The sequence below is a fragment of the Anolis carolinensis genome, chromosome 4 (assembly GCF_035594765.1).
Source record: "Anolis carolinensis isolate JA03-04 chromosome 4, rAnoCar3.1.pri, whole genome shotgun sequence".
Taxonomy (NCBI): domain Eukaryota; kingdom Metazoa; phylum Chordata; class Lepidosauria; order Squamata; family Dactyloidae; genus Anolis; species Anolis carolinensis.
Genome location: NC_085844.1, coordinates 189,623,953 through 189,636,218, shown reverse-complemented (window position 1 = coordinate 189,636,218; position 12,266 = coordinate 189,623,953). Strand labels below are relative to the sequence as shown.

General features: G+C 48.0%; 1 protein-coding gene across 2 annotated transcripts in view; it reads left to right on the top strand.

The window, feature by feature from the left end:
• The window catches only part of celsr2 (cadherin EGF LAG seven-pass G-type receptor 2), a 132,528-nt gene that overhangs the window by 88,684 nt on the left and 31,578 nt on the right, over positions 1-12,266 (top strand). For both annotated transcript variants that reach the window (XM_062978412.1, XM_062978411.1), the window contains exons 9-10: positions 11,324-11,490; positions 11,793-11,978. In XM_062978412.1, the coding sequence (XP_062834482.1) occupies positions 11,324-11,490; positions 11,793-11,978 (353 nt within the window). The remainder of the gene's footprint in view (positions 1-11,323; positions 11,491-11,792; positions 11,979-12,266) is intronic.

Sequence of the window (12,266 nt, the reverse complement as noted above, 5' to 3'; positions counted from 1 at the left end):
TGTGGGCAATGAGAATTATTTCACTAGGGCATTTGAACAATATGCAAATATCTAGAGGAAAGCTCATTCAACAGTGAAAACATGAACACTGATGGGTCAGACTAACTAGTCCAGAATTCTCTTTCCACATTGTTCAGCCAGATAGAATCATAGAATCATAGAGTTGGAAGAGCCCTCACGGGCCAACCAGTCCAACCCCCTGCCAAGAAGCAGGAAATCGCTTTCAAAGCACCCGCTTAAAAGCCTCCAAGGAAGGAGCCTCCACCACAGCCCGGGGGAGAGAGTTCCACTGTCGAACAGCCCTCACAGTGAGGAAGTTCTTCCTGATGTTCAGGTGGAATCTCCTTTCCTGTAGTTTGAAGCCATTGTTCCGTGTTCTAGACTGCAGGGCAGCAGAAAACAAGCTTGCTCCCTCCTCCCTATGACTTCCCTTCACGTATTTGTACATGGCTATCATGTCTCCTCTCAGCCTTCTTTTCTGCAGGCTAAACATGCCAAGCTCTTTAAGCCGCTCCTCATAGGGCTTGTTCTCCAGACCCTTAATCATTTTAGTCGCCCTCCTCTGGACGCTTTCCAGCTTGTCAACATCTCCCTTCAACTGTGGTGTCCAGAATTGGACGCAGTATTCCAGGTGTGGTCTGACCAAGGCAGAATAGAGGGGGAGCATGACTTCCCTGGATCTAGACGCTATACCCCTATTGATGCAGGCCAGAATCCCGTTGGCTTTTTTAGCTGCTGCATCACATTGTTGGCTCATGTTTAACTTGTTGTCCACAAGGACTCCAAGGTCTTTTTTGCACACACTGCTGTCAAGCCAGGCGTCCCCCATTCTGTATCTTTGATTTCCATTTTTTCTGCCGAAATGAAGTATCTTGCATTTGTCCCTGTTGAACTTCATTTTGTTAGTTTTGGCCCATCTCTCTAGTCTGTCAAGATTGTTTTGAATTCTGCTCCTGTCTTCTGGAGTGTTAGCTATTCCTCCCAGTTTTGTGTCGTCTGCAAACTTGATGATCGTGCCTTCTAATCCTTCGTCTAAGTCGTTAATAAAGATGTTGAACAGAACCGGGCCCAGGACGGAGCCCTGCGGCACTCCACTTGTCACTTCTTTCCATGATGAAGATGACGCATTGGTGAGCACCCTTTGGGTTCGTTCGCTTAGCCAATTGCAGATCCACCTAACCGTAGTTTTGTCTAGCCCACATTTTACTAGTTTATTTTCCAAAAGGTCGTGGGGGACTTTGTCGAAGGCCTTACTGAAATCCAGGTAGGCTACATCCACAGCATTCCCTGTATCGACCCAACTCGTAACTCTATCGAAAAAAGAGATCAGATTAGTCTGGCATGACTTGTTTTTGGTAAATCCGTGTTGACTATTGGCAATGACCGCATTTGTTTCTAAGTGTTCGCAGACCACTTCCTTGATGATCTTTTCCAGAATCTTGCCTGGTATCGATGTGAGGCTGACCGGACGGTAATTGTTTGGGTCGTTCTTTTTTCCCTTCTTGAAGATAGGGACCATATTCGCCCTCCTCCAATCTGCTGGGACTTCTCCCGTTCTCCAAGAACTCTCGAAGATAATTGCTAATGGTTCTGAAATAACTTCCGCTAATTCCTTCAATACTCTTGGATGTAGCTGATCTGGCCCTGGGGACTTGAATTCGTTTAGAGAGGCCAGGTGTTCCTGGACAGCTTGTTTCCCTATTTGGGGTTGGATTTCCCCCAATCCTTCGTCCATTCCATGTTGCTGAGGTTGAAGATGGCTTTCTTTTTGTGAGAAGACCGAGGCAAAGAAGGCATTGAGCAGTTCTGCCTTTTCCCTGTCCCCTGTCGCCATCACCCCATCTTCGCCTTGCAGAGGCCCTATCGCCTCCTTTTTCTTCCTTTTTCTACCAACGTAAGCAAAAAAGCCTTTTTTGTTGTTTTTTATGTCCCTGGCAAGCCTGAGCTCATTTTGTGCTTTAGCCTTGCGAACCTTTTCCCTACAGGTGTTGGCTATACGTTTGAATTCTTCTTTGGTGATTTCTCCCCTTTTCCACTTCTTGTGCATGTCACTTTTGAGCTTTAGCTCAGTTAGAAGTTCTTTGGACATCCATTCTGGCTTCTTTGCACTTGTCTTATTTTTCTTCTTTGTTGGCACTGTTTGCATTTGCGCCTTGAGTATTTCACTTTTGAAAAACTCCCATCCATCCTTAACTCCCTTGTTTTTTAATATCGGCGTCCATGGAATGCCGCTCAGTAATTCCTTCATTTTTTGGAAGTCAGCTCTCTTAAAGTCGAGAATGCGTGTTTGACTTGTCAGCATTCCTTTGTATTGCAAACTCCAGGAGCACATGGTCACTTGCCCCTAAGGATCCAACCACTTCAACTGTATTGATCAGGTCTTCCACATTTGTTAAGATTAGATCAAGAGTTGCTGATCCTCTTGTTGCCTCTTCTGCCTTCTGGACCATAAAATTGTCTGCAAGGCAAGTGAGGAATTTGTTGGACTTTGTACTCTTGGCTGAGTTTGTTTTCCAGCAGATATCGGAATAATTGAAATCGCCCATGACTGCTATATCTCTTCTTTGTGCCTGTTTGGTCAGCTGTTGACAGAAGGCTTCATCAAGTCCTTCATCCTGACTCGGAGGTCTGTAGTAGACACCCACGACAAGATCTTTTTGAGTCCCGGTTCCCTTGATTCTTATCCAGATGCTTTCAAGCTGGTTTCCCGGATTACAGTCTTGCATTTCTTCTGCAACGTAACTGTTTTTGACATATAAAGCTACTCCCCCTCCTCTCCCTTTTGTTCTATTTCTGTGAAAGAGGTTATAGCCCTCAATGGCTACATTCCAGTGATGGGAGTCATCCCACCAGGTTTCAGTGATGCCTATGACATCGTATGTGTGGTGCTGTGCTAAGAGTTGGAGTTCGTCTTGCTTATTTCCCATGCTCTGAGCGTTGGTGTAAAGACATGTAGGCCCCTGTGACCTCCCCTTGAGCTGTTTATTTGGGATTATTGTGCTCTCCGTACTTGGTCCTTGCTGTGTTTGTGCAGCCCTCCGTTTAGCCTTTTGGCGGTTCCCTGTGGTCGTGGGTAATATAGTGTTCGCCAGGCTGTTGTTCCCCTCCCCCAGTGGATCTAGTTTAAAGTGCGCCTGATGAGGTTTGTGAGTCTGTGTGCAAAAAGATGTTTTCCTGCTTGTGTGAGATGCACCCCATCACTTGCCAATAGGCCATCCTCCTGGAAGAGTAGACCATGGTCAAGGAAGCCAAAATGCTCCTCTTGGCACCATTTTCTGAGCCAGTTATTGACCTGTACTATTTTTCCAGCCCTTGTAGAGCCGTGTCCTACAACGGGGAGGAGGGATGAAAAGATCACATGTACATTATACAGTTTTAGCTTTGTTCCCAGAGCTCGAAAATCATTTGTGATCTTTTGAAAAGTATGCCTAGCGGTGTCATTGGTACCTACATGAATCAACATAAGGTGGGGAGGGTGATGGGGCTTTAGGAGCCTGCTGAGCCTCTGAGTGATATGGTGTATTTTTGCCCCCGGGAGGCAGCATGTTTCTCGAGCCATCCCATCCGGTCTGGAAATGATGGCTTCCGTTCCTCTAAGGAGGGAGTCACCTACTGTGATGACCCATGGGCCTTGTAGTCCTGCTCATGACATTGTGATGCCTGATGAAGAAGAAAACTTGGGGTTTTTACCTTCCCAGTCAGAACTGGATTCTTCCCAGACAGATTCTTCCCAGCCAGATCTGGGAACCTTGCACCTGCAAGAGGATTATGTTCCAGAAGTATGTCAAACAAATACTGAGGCTACATCTCCAGTGTTTTCTCGCCATGAGTTTTGTAAACAACAGAGAGGCTTGGAAGCAGCCTCGCGCAGGAGTGCGAGAATAATTGCTAAGAATTTGCCAATTAAGCCTACTTTCCATGAGAATCTTTAAGGAGTCAAACATCTGGTCTCAGAGATTAGCTTTCGTTTCTGGTTCCCAGAGAACTGCTCTCGGCGGGAAAGTTAGACTCTATATAGGTGTTTTACCCGCGGAGTAACTTTGCGGAGTCAATTCGTCAGCCTCCGGAGCGAGTTGTGTCTGGACAGCGCGCTCCGTTTCTAGCCTCGTTCCTGCTCAAGCCTTGCCTTGTTTCCAGCCTTCGCTCCTGTTTCCCAGCCTTTGTTTACCAACGGACCTTGCCTTGTTTTCCCAGGACTAAACCTTGCCTTGTTTCACGGATTTTACCAAGTTATTCCACGGACCTTGTTCTTGTTCCTCGTTACCTTGTTCCACGTTTCAAGCCTTGTTTCAAGTATCAAGTTATTTCCTAGCCTTGCTCAAGTTCATGGACTAAAGGACCTTGTCATCTCCCCTCACTTTGCCTGGCAAAGTGAGTGTTTCGGTTATTGGATTACAACTTTGGACCTTAATATTTCATATTGGACATTGTTTCTTTGGACTAATTTTGACCTTCCCTGAAAGGTCTACTTCTGGACTAACTTTTACATTTGCTTTTACTAACTTTATATATTTCCTTAATAAAGATATTAGATAGAATCTGGCCTCTGCGTATGGTTATTGGTGCTCTGTAGCCTGGGTCGTGACAGTTTGACTCCGCCACCCTAAGCACCAATTAACCTCGGCCAGAATGTCTACCGGAGTCGTACCTGGGCCGAGCGGCCAGCCGATTACCTACACCATCGACAAGGATGAGGTGGACCGAATCCGTGATAAGCTCAATGCACAGGATGGAGAAATAAAGGGTTTGAAGGAACGCGGAATCCGTCTTCCGGCCATGGCGTTGCCAACCAAGTTTACTGGAGAAGCTTCTAAGGTTCATGTTTTCCGTCGCCAATGCCAAGCTTATCTAGAGGCCCGTGATGCCGAGTTTCCCCAGGAAGACATCAAGGTGGCGTGGATTTACAGTCTCCTAGACGGGCCAGCGGCTAACTGGGCGACGGCTCTGTTCGACCAAGCCTCCCCACATCTAAGGTCAGCGCAACATTTCTTGGACCACCTTAAGGCGACCTGGGGAATCGAGGACAATTTGGAGGCAGCCGGGCACAAACTCCGCCGCCTCTTCCAAGGAGACAGACCCATGTCTCAGTACATAGCCGAGTTCCGAGTGCTGGCCCACAACACCGGCTGGAACGATGTTGCCCTCAGAGGACAATTTCGGGAGGGTCTCAACATTGAAATGCTGGAGGAAATCTCCAAGGTGGATCCTCCCCAAACGCTGGAAGCACTCATCGATCAATGTTTACGGGCTGAAGTCATGATTGCCAACAGGAAGCAGTGGGTACGAGGCCTGAGCGGTAGAGCTGGGGCAAAACCCCCCGCTCCCGCCAGCGTTCAGCCGCGTCCAGTGTGGAGACCCCCACCACCATCCCCATACCCCAGAGGGAGCGAGGAGGTGCCGATGCAGTTGGGCAATGTGCGTCCCAGATTAGATGCCGCCGAGAAGGCCCGCCGCCAACGCCTAAATCTCTGTTGGTATTGTGGGAATGGGGGCCACTTCGCCAGAGAGTGCCCAGCCAAAGGGAAGCCCGCCGCCCGTCTTGCGGCGGCGTCCTCCACGGAGACGAAGACGTCTGAGGCGGCTGGCACACAGCCGGCGGGGGAAGCCAACGACCGGGCGTAGAGAGGCTCGCCAACCCGGTCAAGAAACCCATTCAAGAGCCGCCAACCGGGGTCCTGTTCCTTCTAGTGGTCACCTTATGGTCAGCAAAAAAGGGACCCGTCATGATCCACGCCATGATAGACTCAGGAGCTACCAACAATTTCATTGATAGAGAGTATGCCGACTCTCTGGGATTACAATATCATGACTTCAAGAATGCCCGTGTGGTGCAAGCCATCGATGGCCGCCCTCTCAAGACGGGCCCCGTAAGCCAGTGGTCGGAACCCACCAGGATGTGGATAAGGGAACATATGGAAGAGATTTCCTTCTTTGTTACTGAGGTTCCCCATTTCCCTGTGATTTTGGGGATTCCATGGCTGACACTTCACGACCCAAGCATCTCCTGGTCCAACAGAGAACTGCAGTTTGCTTCAAAGTACTGCCAAAACCATTGCCTCGTAGCCAAGGTCTGCCATGCCACAGACACCGAGCCCATTATCACCTTGCCAAAGAAGTACTCCGAGTATTGGGATGTATTCAATGAAAAAGAAGCCGAAAAATTACCCCCACATAGACCTTATGACTGTGCCATTGACTTGGTGGAGGGGGCCCCGATCCCGCGAGGGCATCTCTACTCCCTGACTGAACCAGAGCAAGAAGCTCTCAGGGAATTCATAGAGACAAACCTTCGCAAGGGATTCATCAGACCCTCTCAATCCCCAGCCGCCTCCCCAGTGATGTTTGTGAAGAAGAAGTCAGGGGAATTACGCTTGGTGGTGGACTACAGAGCATTGAATAATATCACCAAGCGGAACAGCTATCCCCTGCCCTTAATCTCGGATCTACTAGACCGACTTCGAGGAGCCAAGGTTTACACCAAGCTGGATCTTCGGGGAGCTTACAACTTAGTTCGCATCAGAGAAGGGGACGAGTGGAAGACCGCCTTCCAGACTAAATTCGGATTATTCGAGTCCCGAGTTATGAATTATGGATTATGCGGAGCTCCCGCAACGTTCCAGCATTTTGTCAATGACATTTTCCAGGACTATCTAGATAGGTTCTTGATAATCTACCTGGACGATTTTTTGGTGTTTTCTAGATCACAATCAGAACATGAGAACCACGTCAAAATGGTGTTGCAACGATTGCGGGATCATGGACTTTATGCCAAGCTAGAAAAATGCGCTTTTGATCTACAAGAGGTAGATTTCCTTGGATACCGTATCTCGCCTCTAGGGCTCTCCATGGATCCAGCCAAGGTTTCAGCAGTATTGGAATGGCGGGCGCCAACTAACAAGAAGGAGGTGCAGCGATTCTTGGGGTTCGCGAACTATTACCGTAAGTTCATTCCAGATTTTGCCCGCTGGTCTGACCCAATCACTAGCTGCATCCGTGGAAAACAGCCCTTCCGCTGGACTGATCAAGCAGAGAAAGGGTTCCAGCAACTAAAGAAATTATTCACATCCCAGCCAATCCTTCAGCATCCAGATCCTGAAACCCTTTTTGTGGTGCAAGCGGACGCCTCTGATGTGGCAATTGGGGCTGTGCTCCTACAACCGGTGGGAGATCACCTTCATCCTTGTGCCTATTATTCTCGTCAACTAACCGCACCAGAGAGAAACTATACCATTTGGGAAAAAGAACTATTAGCCATAAAGGCAGCTTTTGAAACTTGGAGACATTGGCTAGAAGGGGCCAAATTTCCCATTGAAGTCCACACTGATCATCGGAATCTAGAATATCTAAGAACTGCCCGCAAGCTAAATCAGAGGCAGCAACGTTGGGCTTTATTCTTTGAACGTTTCAACTTCCAGATTCATTATGTGACCCCAGCCCAAACCAAGCAAGCAGACGCCCTGTCACGTAAACCGGAATACGCTGCAGGACGCAAGGAGACCTTTGAATCCCAACTACTACAACCCGAGAACTTTGCCACGCTCACAGTGGGGAACACCAAATCCACTCCCATTGATTCAACTCCCTCTACTCCAGGGCCCATCTGTGCTCAAGAAATCAGGGCTAGTCAGCAAGCAGATGCCTGGGCGCAGGATCAACTTCGTCAAGGTCTGCATTTTCCCTTTTCGCTTAAAGATGGACTGCTTTGCTATAGAAATCATGTTTATATCCCACCCGGACCGGGCAGGGAAAAAGCACTTCGTCTGTGTCATGACTGCAAACCAGCAGGGCATTTCGGACTATTTAAAACCATGCATTTGATCCTAAGAGATTTCTGGTGGCCCAAGATCCGCAAGGATGTGGAAAAATATGTTAACACCTGCCCAGTATGCCAGCGCTCCAAGATAAGAAGGGAGAAGCCCTCAGGGCTTCTACACCCCCTTCCTAACCCATCTCGCCCATGGGAAATAATTTCTGCGGATTTTATCACTGACTTACCACCTTCCTGTGGATTCACCACGATCCTAGTGGTGGTGGACCTTTTCACCAAGTTAGCCCATTTCATTCCCTGTGAAGGTCTTCCCACAGCCCAAGAGACTGCAGATTTATTCCTCCAACATGTTTTCAGACTACATGGATTGCCCAAGAGTTTGGTCACAGACCGTGGATCCCAATTCACCTCTCGTTTCTGGAAGGCACTACAAAAACTATTGGGCATAGACTCTCGTTTATCTTCAGCTCATCATCCCCAAACGGATGGGCAAACGGAGCGCACCAATGCCACTTTGGAACAGTACCTTCGCTGTTATGTAAACTACCAACAGGACAATTGGGCTTCTCTGTTACCACTGTCGGAATTTGCCTACAACAATGGAGTCCAGGCTTCTACAAAAGAAACGCCGTTCTTTGCAAACTACGGCTTCCATCCACGTTTCTTTCCCCTGTCATTGAAACTTCAGAAGTTCCCGCAGCAGAAGATTGGCTGCAGGAACTCACAGCGGTGCAACAACTTTTGCTCCAGCAACTGGAACAAGCCAAGGAGGACTATAAACGTCACGCGGACAAACATCGCCAGCCGGGCCCCGAAATCAAGGTAGGAGATCGGGTTTTTCTGTCCACTCGCTTTTTGCCCTCCCATCGCCCTTGCCGGAAGTTAGATGCCCGTTTCATTGGCCCCTATCCAGTGGTGGCGCAACTTAACCCCGTGACTTTCAAACTCCAACTTCCGCGCTCAATGCGCATTCACCCAGTGTTTCACCGCTCCCTGCTCCTTCCGGCGGATGGTGTGCGGCCAGATGTAGACCGGCCGGCCCCCGTCCCTATTTTGGTGGATGGGGAGGACGAGTTCGAGGTTCAGGACATTTTGGATTCTCGCTTTCACCGCCGCCGCCTGCAATATCTCATTGACTGGGTGGGTTTTGGCCCTGAGGAACGCTCTTGGGAAGACGCTTCCACAGTTCACGCTCCTGATCTAACCCGTCGCTTCCATCAGACCTATCCCGCCAAGCCACGACCTCGCGCCTCGGGAAGAGAGTCCCAGTTTGGGAGGGGGCTTGAGGAGGGGGATAGTGTGATGACCCATGGGCCTTGTAGTCCTGCTCATGACATTGTGATGCCTGATGAAGAAGAAAACTTGGGGTTTTTACCTTCCCAGTCAGAACTGGATTCTTCCCAGACAGATTCTTCCCAGCCAGATCTGGGAACCTTGCACCTGCAAGAGGATTATGTTCCAGAAGTATGTCAAACAAATACTGAGGCTACATCTCCAGTGTTTTCTCGCCATGAGTTTTGTAAACAACAGAGAGGCTTGGAAGCAGCCTCGCGCAGGAGTGCGAGAATAATTGCTAAGAATTTGCCAATTAAGCCTACTTTCCATGAGAATCTTTAAGGAGTCAAACATCTGGTCTCAGAGATTAGCTTTCGTTTCTGGTTCCCAGAGAACTGCTCTCGGCGGGAAAGTTAGACTCTATATAGGTGTTTTACCCGCGGAGTAACTTTGCGGAGTCAATTCGTCAGCCTCCGGAGCGAGTTGTGTCTGGACAGCGCGCTCCGTTTCTAGCCTCGTTCCTGCTCAAGCCTTGCCTTGTTTCCAGCCTTCGCTCCTGTTTCCCAGCCTTTGTTTACCAACGGACCTTGCCTTGTTTTCCCAGGACTAAACCTTGCCTTGTTTCACGGATTTTACCAAGTTATTCCACGGACCTTGTTCTTGTTCCTCGTTACCTTGTTCCACGTTTCAAGCCTTGTTTCAAGTATCAAGTTATTTCCTAGCCTTGCTCAAGTTCATGGACTAAAGGACCTTGTCATCTCCCCTCACTTTGCCTGGCAAAGTGAGTGTTTCGGTTATTGGATTACAACTTTGGACCTTAATATTTCATATTGGACATTGTTTCTTTGGACTAATTTTGACCTTCCCTGAAAGGTCTACTTCTGGACTAACTTTTACATTTGCTTTTACTAACTTTATATATTTCCTTAATAAAGATATTAGATAGAATCTGGCCTCTGCGTATGGTTATTGGTGCTCTGTAGCCTGGGTCGTGACACCTACTACCAAGACCTGTTTCCTTTGAGGATTGACAGGGTCCCTTTTGTGCAAGACAGTGTGCATGTCCCCTGAAGAGTGTTCTTGTTGAAGTGAATCATGCAGGTGTAAAGTGTTGTCCTCCTCCTCAACATCCCCAGTGCATTCATCAATGACAATCCATTGAGATACATCCGAGAGTCCATTACTCTCCCAAGGATGTTCTACGATTGGGGATGGAGCATTTGCATGATTACATAAGTGTGAATGTGGTGATGCACTGTCCCCGTCAGGGCTATCCCCTGCGCATTGATCAAGGGTGGCCCACTGAGTGGTATCTAAGAAACTGTGGTCCTCCACAAGATGTGTTTCCTGATTGTATGTTAATGGTGTTAGAATTTCAAATCTGTTGTGTAAATGCAGCTGAGCAGAGGAGTTCTGCGGAGGCTGCCTGGTCCTGTGTCTCCTTCTATGGGTGACCTCCTCCCAAGCCTGAGGGTTGTCTACCTTTGAGTTGATCTCCCCATAAGGTTCCTGATCATGGTCATGGTGGTGTTGGTGTGATGCAGGCTGCAGATCTACAGCAGCATGTTGTGCAGTGTCCAAGAAGAGCTCGAGTGCCTGAATGTCCTTAAGGGTCTTAATACGGTGCTCGAGCTGTTGGATCCTCTGCTCCATCAGAGTCATCTGTTTGCATTTGGAGCAGATGTAGTTGACTAGTTTTTGTGTGAAAAAACAGAACATGCCACAGCTGGTGCATGTGGTGGCAAGTATTTGCTGTTGGTCCATCTCTTGGTGAGTGAAGTGACCGAGGAGGATTGTGTGTGTTATGGGCAGAATGCTATCCACCTTCCTGTGTGTGTATTTTTAATGTTGTTTTGTTTATTGTATATACTGTAAGAATGTGTTTTACTGTAGTGGTGGGTTTCCTACTTCCTCTCCTCACCTCTGCGTGAACTCCGGCTCAGAAAGCTTCAACAGGAAGCCAACACTTTCAATAACAATAGCCTTGCCTCACCTTCCAAACAATGGCAGAACAGCAGCCTTAATTATAGCTAGCCCACACTCAAGAATCAGCCCAGACTCAGGTTTTTAAAGGTAAAGAGTCCAACAAACACAGGTTTTTAAGGCTTTTAAGGCTATCTAAGAAAAGAGTCATGACAAAAGCAAGGAAGAAAAGTGTTGCCCAAATATTCTACACTCGACTTATGGTAATATAGAGATAGTATTTGAGACTGCTAAGCTTCCTTAGTTATTCAGTAGGCCAGACTTTTGCTGACTTACCTTTTGTTTTACCCACTGAAGAAATGGCAAGTCCACAGCGTTTCCTGGGCAACAGCATGGTAACCTGGAGTAACCTGGCATTGGTCATTACACTTCCATGGCATGTTGGGCTCATGTTCCGCACAAGGCAGAGCAATGGCATCCTCCTGCATGCTGCAGCTGGTCAACATTCTAGCATCACTCTTGGGGTAAGTTTCAAAACTGAGACAACATCCAACTATCATCCTATGATTTAGTGGCCTGGAGAAGATTGCTTTCTTATACAAACAGGGAGTGTGGAGATTGGGCACTGTCTAGGTTGAATATTCCTTTCTCATCCATGAAGGGCATAAGAAACCCATAGCAGATGTGAAACTGAAGAATTGATTCTGATCATTCCTCAAGCCTATTTTTACGGGCATGGATAATGGCCCTTAAGTTGTGTGTGGGGGTGGGGGGAGAACTTCATTCAGGGCTGGCTCTGCTCATCTTGTTCTTACTTCTTTCCCAGTTAAGTGAAGGGCATGTGCTGATGACTGTGTACCGTGCCAACAGCCAGGTCTCAGCACTCCGGTTGTATCAGGTGAAGGTGAATGATGGTGACTGGCACCACCTGAAGTTGGAGTTGCACAGCAACAAGGACTACTTGGACGCTCAGTGCTTAGCCTTAATGGCTTTTGACTATGGTCTGCATCAGGTATGGTGAGCACCAGGACTCCGAAAGCCCAATGACTAATTCAGTCCATTGTTTGCTCCTTTGTGCCTTTTTATTCTATTTCCTCAACATGACAAATGTTGGGATCCATGGAAAATGTTGATTTGTATTGCCAAAATTGTTGGTCCATTCTGGTCCATTTTATCATCACTTCTCTCCTGAGCAATTCTGACACTGGACTCCTTTCTTAGAAGCTTTTATTATGCCTCCATGAGCCCTCCCATCATCCAGAGTTAACACCCTGTCCTCCCCTTCCTCTCCAGCCTTTAT